The sequence below is a fragment of the Betta splendens genome, chromosome 12, assembly GCF_900634795.4.
Source record: "Betta splendens chromosome 12, fBetSpl5.4, whole genome shotgun sequence".
Taxonomy (NCBI): Eukaryota; Metazoa; Chordata; class Actinopteri; order Anabantiformes; family Osphronemidae; genus Betta; species Betta splendens.
Window position 1 is genome coordinate 1,120,001 of NC_040892.2, and position 7,500 is coordinate 1,127,500.

The 7,500-nt window shown below is 49.2% G+C and overlaps 1 protein-coding gene across 2 annotated transcripts in view; it reads left to right on the forward strand.

Moving 5' to 3' along the window:
• lrrtm4l1 (leucine rich repeat transmembrane neuronal 4 like 1) overlaps window positions 1–4,507 on the forward strand; it is a 39,824-nt gene extending 35,317 nt beyond the window's left edge. For both annotated transcript variants that reach the window (XR_003787769.3, XM_029169110.3), the window contains exon 3: window positions 3,093–4,507. Coding sequence is in view for 1 of the 2 variants with exons in the window: in XM_029169110.3 (XP_029024943.1) it covers window positions 3,093–3,158 (66 nt within the window). In the remaining variant the exon portion in view is untranslated. The remainder of the gene's footprint in view (window positions 1–3,092) is intronic.
• Window positions 4,508–7,500: the final 2,993 nt, after the last annotated feature.

Below are 7,500 nucleotides of genomic sequence, written 5' to 3' on the forward strand. Positions count from 1 at the left end.
GTCGGCGGCCAAGTCTTCTCGAGCATCAAGGGGAAGTCGTCCAGTCGGAAGCAACTAGGATCACTGCCACTTCCTGGTGTCTGCATCCTCCAACAGCTGGAGGCAAAGCGGAGCCTTGTTTGGGTCCAGGTCATGTGCAACACAACACTCCTGAGGCAGCTTGTTATCGGGTGTCAGGAGATCCACAAAGAGTGGACGTGCGTCCCAGAGGAAGCAGCCTCTCCTCACCAGGATGCACCTTGTCTCGTCTCCGACCGCAGTCTTCAATGCATCTGAAAAACGAACGATGCGATGTTTTATGGGCCTGAATAAGAGCCAGCAGAGTCCAGACCCGCTGGTCTTTGTGTGGTCAGAGCATCGACGGCAGCCTGCTCCTCGCAGCAGTGGCCTGTTTCAGCTCGTCTCCATTGGTTTTCTACCTGTTAGCGGCGCCGGCAGCTACAGGTGAAGCAGCAGCTTCAGAGCTCGTCACAGGCAGCTGGGCCGTTCGTTAAGGCCGCGGCTGAAAGGCCGCCAGCCGCGTCCAGTCGTCCTGGATCACAATATCACAGTGCACAGCAACAACACTCCTCCCGCTGCCGCTCGGAAGTTCCACTTCTGAGACGGTGCCGCAGCGAAGCACATGTCTCTGGTGACAGGCGACAAAAGCCTCATCGCTGTGCAGCTGCACGCGCTCCGTGTGCGCGTCGCTGCAGAAGGAACAGGAATGATGAACGTCTGGGAACAAACAGAGCCTCGGTCCTGGAAGCGACAGGCAGCGCTGTGGAACCGTCCTCGGCTGCTGCTGAAGCAGTCACCAAGAAGAAGGAGGATGAGCAGTCCATTACAAAGCATTGGTTTAAGCTTGACAAAACACACGGAGAAGCGTAATGAGCGGCATTAACAGGCAGACGAGGCCTGAGTGGCAATAACTACGTTATGATGGAAAGGGAATTTGTCAAATCAATCAAATAAAGTGGTGTAAAGCGTTTGGCTGCTGCTGCAGCAGCAACGTTAGTTCTGTATTATAAGTAAAGCACCGGTTCCACAGGAGCTGGACGTCGCTCATGCTTTGACTCGAGATGAAACACGTGGTGGAACGATGGCATCATGTCCTCAACAATCTCCACCAACCTCCACCAACCTCCAACAACCTCCATCAACCTCCAACAACCTCCATCAACCTCCACCCACCTCCACCAACCTCCATCAACCTCCACCCACCTCCAACAACCTCCAACAACCTCCAACAACCTCCATCAACCTCCACCAACCTCCACCAACCTCCAACAACCTCCATCAACCTCCACCAACCTCCATCAACCTCCAACAACCTCCACCCACCTCCACCAACCTCCAACAACCTCCACCAACCTCCAACAACCTCCATCAACCTCCACCCACCTCCACCAACCTCCATCAACCTCCACCCACCTCCAACAACCTCCAACAACCTCCAACAACCTCCAACAACCTCCATCAACCTCCACCAACCTCCATCAACCTCCAACAACCTCCACCCACCTCCATCAACCTCCAACAACCTCCAACAACCTCCAACTTATGAATTCAAGTCAGAGCTGAACACGTTCCTGACTGTTAGAATCAGAGTCAAGTGTCTGGTTAATGTGAGACAATGATAAAATCAAACAGGAAACAATTACTTCAGGTTTTACTTCAATAAGAAAATATAATTACTTGAGTAAAGACGTGATCTAATCTCATCTACTTTAGTTATTGCTGCTAAAGGTGGATCTGAAAGCGATTCAGTCTAATGATTGTTGCACATTTGAGCTCGTCTCCTCTGAGTCCTGTTGCTGGGGGTCCGTCGTCCTCTGCCTCAGTGTTTGGCGGCTCAGCCTGATGGGGGTGGGGGGGGGGGGGTCTGTGCTCAGGTAAAGCTGCCTCCACCTGAGCGGCAGATAAAGACCTGAGTGACGACTTGTCAGCCTGTTTGATAGCGTTTAAATCAAAGCTGTGCTCAGGGCGTGTGCGTCTGTGTTACACGGATCCGCCGCTCGCTGACAACAATCTCAGCTTGAGCTGCAAAGAGCTGAGCTGGATAATTTTCCAGCAGATTGGGAAGCTTTAGAAACAGCTTAGTTCTGCAGAACTCAGCGCTGCTGCTATTAAGGTTCTGGATTTACCTGTTGCAAAGTGGCGAATGCGCTCTTTCAAAGGTTAATTCATTAAGTAGCGTCTTCTCACACACAAGCGCTCTGATCCGCTTCCGCTTCTGCTGGTGTGGGATCAGTTCAGCTCGTGCCTCCGAGTGAAGCGCGACTGAAATGTCAAAATGTCTCACTAATTTGCGACAACATCTCAACAAGCTTGAGTCGACCTGTGGGAAAGCGCTGACATTTAAAGGTCCCAAATTATTCACTTGTCATGGATTTTCATTTACAGTTTCTGCTGCAAACACGCTTTGTGATCGGAGAGAGAGGTTTTTTGTCGGCAAATAAAAACATTTTGTAGCGTGAGTCAGAATTATTCAAACGTGAGCACGATCCTCCTCCGTCCTCCATCACGCTGACGGTGCAGTCCTCACAGTGGGACTTGATCCCGGCCCCGGAGCCTTTACAGTATTTAGACCCTGATGGCGGCTGTAATTTGGCAGCGCTTCCGTCCCCCATTAACAGGACTATTATGTGAATAAAGCACCGGCTCTAATGTCCTAAAGCATTCTGTGCATTATTGCTAGTTGCTCTGAAGCAACGTGAAATGTCCTGCTATAAATAGGTTGCGCTGTCAGATGCTGGGAGATGTTTGGACCAAATGAATGTTCAGGCCGGTTCAGATGAAGCATTTTTAATTTAATGATGGAGGCTTTAATTAACATTGGTTGGATTAAGACTTGTAGCGGTCCGTGCGCCGGGGCTTAATCTCTGTCAGACATATGGGAAGTGGCTCCACCTCAGCTTTCCAAGCACATGGGATTTCATCATCTGCTTAATTGCTTACCCTAATTTGCTTTGCTGGCACTGTCGCAGCCCCATTGTACTGTTATCAAATCACTGGGCACCGTAATTAACTTTACATTGTAACCACCACCTCTAACTGGCACGGAGCAGCTGTTAGTGGTTTTAACTCCAGCGCCTCTTCTTTCCTTTCAGAACGACTACACGTGTCCGCGCCCCCTTCCTGGTGCCTGGCTGGCAGACGTGCCTACTATCCGTTAACCCCCAGAGGGAACTGCTTTGGATGCTTCAGGAAACCCGGGAAAAACAGGGATACGGGAGAAAGACTTATGCAGAGAACCCGTCAGGATTCTTCTCTCATCATTCATTTCCAGGATACATTTTAAAGAGTCTCACGCGAAATCAAAGGCAACCACGGACCAAGACGAGGAGAAGATCCAAGTGTCTTTTTCTGTTTCTTAAGGTTTTATAAGGTCTTTTTTGGCCTGAGGCCTGTGGTTTTTAGCTGTTGCTGCGTTTCATCTTGCTTTGTCACCTCACATGCAGTTCTACGGTCACTAGCGAACGCTGGATGGAGACTCGTGAGCACAGATGGAGCCTGTTGCATAGACTAGAACAGCCCAACGTCTCCGTGAGGGAAACGGCCGAGCGGTTTAAGTGTAAATGAGCGACGGGAAGCCTCTGCTAACACAGCTGTGTATAATCTAAAGCCTGTTTGATTCCATGTCAAGCATCATGTTCTCACGTTTCACCTTATTTTCTTATTTTTGAGAGACTAGTTGCAGGATGTGCTGGTGTCCATGTGCCTCACTGCAGCGGAGCGGACACAGATCTGCTTCATCAGGTGGAAGCGCGTCGGCAGCTGGGGCTTCGCTGGAAGCATGAACGCCTGCCAGACAAAGCTGAGGACCTGGATGCTTTTCCTTCTCCTTTTGCTTTTTGAACGTTGTTTCTAATTGCAATCAAACTTCACTGTGTAGTTTGATTTGGAGGACACGCGGGGCAATCAGAGGCAAAAGAGGGAAAAAACAACAAAAAAGCTCCCGTCGAGGGCAAAATGTAATTTTCTGAAATGATAATGTTGTTAATGTTGTACTTAAATGAATATGTGTTGCTGCCATTTCCAACACCAAATACCAAAGAGCCACGTGTTTGGCTTTTTGAATCCACCACCCGGGATTTGCTGTCTTTGACGTGATCCACTCCAAAAGAATGGGGCGACGCCTGGACCCGTCACGTCCAGCAGCAGCGCCGCCGCCGCTCCCATGTGTGTAACGTGTCCGTCTTTGTGAGGAAGCTTCACACTTTACACTTACACTGAACCCAACACACCCCTTTGACTGCAGCGTGTGGTTCTGCGTGTGCTCGTGTCTCATCCACAGTTTGATTATGTTCATGAGCTTTGGGTCATGAATTGTTTCAACCTTTCTACCCTGAAAACAGTCATTTTCTATTGTACATCTCTGCTTTTCCCCTTAAATTTGTTGATCTTTAGTAACCAGCTGTATTCTTTCTTCACTTTCAACAGTATGTTGTATGTTTGTAATAAAAATAACATCTTTATTGGTGAGCAATATGAATCGGTCCAATTAAAATATTCATTAATCTTTCTTTGCGTCGGAGCTGTGTGTGTGTGTGTGTGTGCGTGCATGCGTGCGGGTGTGTGTGTGTGTGTGTGTGTGTGTGTGTGTGTGTGTGTGTGTGTGTGTGTGTGTGTGTGTGTGTGTGTCTATGTGTGTGTGTGTGTGTGTGCGTTCGTGCATGTGCGTGCGTGTGTGTGTGCATGCGCACGTGTATGTGTGTGTGTGTGTGTGTGTGTGTGTGCGTGTGTGTGTGTGTGTGCGTTCGTGCATGTGCGTGCGTGTGTGTGTGCGTGCGTGCGTGCACACGTGTATGTGTGTGTGTGTGTGTGTTTGTGTCCACTTTAATGTAATGGGCTTGCAGCCTGTTCCGCGTCTCCATTCACACCTATTGAAGTCTGTCCTGTTCCCCATAGATCTGCAGTGACAAGGCGACCACATCAAGATTAGCCTCATTAATTTAGAGAGCAGAACATTGATCTGTGTTCGACCGGCGCCGCTCGCCTCGGACCCCACCAGCTCTAATTATGCTTCTTGGTCTAATGTGTTGCATATCTCTGGAGGGCCCGGCTCGGTGACTCGGCTCCAGGTCCCAGCCCTCGGAACACGTGGAGCTGTGGGCTCAGAGGTCCAGATGGCCGACGGGCCGCGCTCGCTACCTGTGGCTTCCCCTCGCTCGCCCCCACGTCCTCTCACTCACTCACTTTCTACGCACTCAGTGTACTCAGAGTACTCAGTGTACTCAGAGTACACAGTGTACTCACACAGTGTACTCAGAGTACACAGTGTACTCAGTGTACTCAGAGTACACAGTGTACTCAGTGTAGTCAGAGTACACAGTGTACTCAGAGTACTCAGTGTACTCAGAGTACTCGGTGTACTCAGAGTACTCAGTGTACTCAGAGTACTCAGTGTACTCAGTACAGAGCGTTGGGTGAGTCTGCTGCAACTTGACTGCCTGCTTCTTTTAAACCTGTCTTAGAGCTTCAGTTCCTTGGTGTCGATTCCTGCAGATAGAACACAGTTTTAATAAAAGCAGCGTATCCTTCAAGTTGTTTGGGCCATTCTTTTAGAGAAACCAGTTTTTTTACCTGTTTGCTTGACAAATAAGAAATGAAAAGCTAATTACCAGCGTAATCATCTAATCAACCAGTGCTTGTAGCTGTGCACAGGTTCACAGCGGGATTCAAACCAGGCACAATGACGGTGATTGTCTTGGTCGGCCATTACACCCTCAGGTCGCCCCGGTGAACAACAATACGACTGCTCAGTCATTCAATTATTCATGAGGTCAAATTTTAAAGACTTGCTTGAACCACAGTTCAAGGTTGGAGCGGCAGCAGTGACACGTGAGAAGCGGCGCTGAGTCGTGTGATACATTACGGCCTTTTTCGTCCTCGCCTCCTCTCTGTGTATCTGTCTCATCCGCTGCTCTTCTCTATGATCTCCATAACTCTCTCTCTCTCCCTCGCTCGCCCGCCCGCTCGCGCTGCATGTGCAGCCGCAGCACAGACAGGCCTGTATGCTGTGAGCAGACGTCATGCATAATTCATGTGCGCCGGGCTCCCGTTGACCCGAGTCCAAACAGTTGGCAGTCAGAAACACTTCCACAGAACGGCCCCAGGAAGGAGATGTTAAACTATGAGCAAAACACACTGATTTATCAGGCTGCTCCCATGACATCAGCAGCCTGTCTCTGCAGCGCGTCGGGTCGGACCATGAGACAGAACTTCAAGGTACAGGTGAGTTTAGGAGCCACAACCTTCTCGACAGCTGACGGCCTGTGTCCATGTTCACACACTGTGGTCTCCTCAAACAAGTGCCACTAATATCTCCACCTACTGTGACGTTGTGGCCTCTGACTCAGCAAGTCACCCCTTTCATGAAGGAAATGTTAATTGGATTTGACAAACCAGTGTGAAGTTTTATTCAGGAGCCCTTTTTTAAACAGCAATACGTCTCTCCAGGAATGACTCCTAATCATTCATAACCTTATATAATCCCCAGCTCGCCGGGTGGCTTTCACTTTGATTATGACTGCTGCTGCAATTAGTCAGCAAGTGCTCAGGAGAAGTGACTTAGACGCTAAAATACCAACCTCCAGCTTCAGGAAACGCAGCTTTAGGCCAAAAAGAGTCCCATCCCTGCGTTTGCAGGCCACCAGCAGTGGTGCTGAGCGGATCATCTGCTCCAGCCATCTGCTCCCCACTGTGGCACTGCAGGGGGCCGCCGCTGACATCATCGCCGCTGACATCATCGCCAACTGTTCTGATGTCTTCTTCTTTCCGACTCTTCTTTAATCAGGACGAGCAAACAGCTCCGTGGAAACCGAGGGAATCTTTGCTTTTTGTGCACGTGTCGTTAAAGATGAGGAAGAACCGCGCGGCCCAGTTAGAATCTGGAGCCACATTCTCAGATTAAAACACAAGAACATTAAAACAACAAACACGTAGGATCGTACGTGTGTCTCCACACAACACACGAAGCAGAGCTCCTTTTGGGAGACGGCACTAAACTTTAATTGCCTGAAATGGAGCCGTATAAAGTTATGAGACTCCATCCACATTCATCTGAAACCCTCAGTGAGAGCATCTGATGTGTCCTGTATCAGGAAACACTGATAGTTCTGATATGCAGAGCATCATCACATCACAGAGGGAGAAGTACACAAAGCATCTCCTCATGAAATGTCATGCAGTGGTGCTAAGCAGCAGACGGCCATCATTACAGGGGTATGAGGTCACAGCTGCCATGACTGCAGTGAAAGACAGAGTTACAGTAACACGGGCACAGTGTTGTGTTTGCAACTTGATTTGAGGTAAAAACTAAATATAATGATTGAAATTGAGATGTGAGACAATAATTCAGCTAAATACACCGGTTACTATCTAATGTATGTCATTCAGTAGTACAGGTGAAGCCTGTATAAAGCCTGAATAAAGTGCTGTTTGCATTAGCAGGTGCTGCATCCTGAACACGTCGCGTCCACACACGATGTCACCTTTAACGTTCAGCAGCTCCTG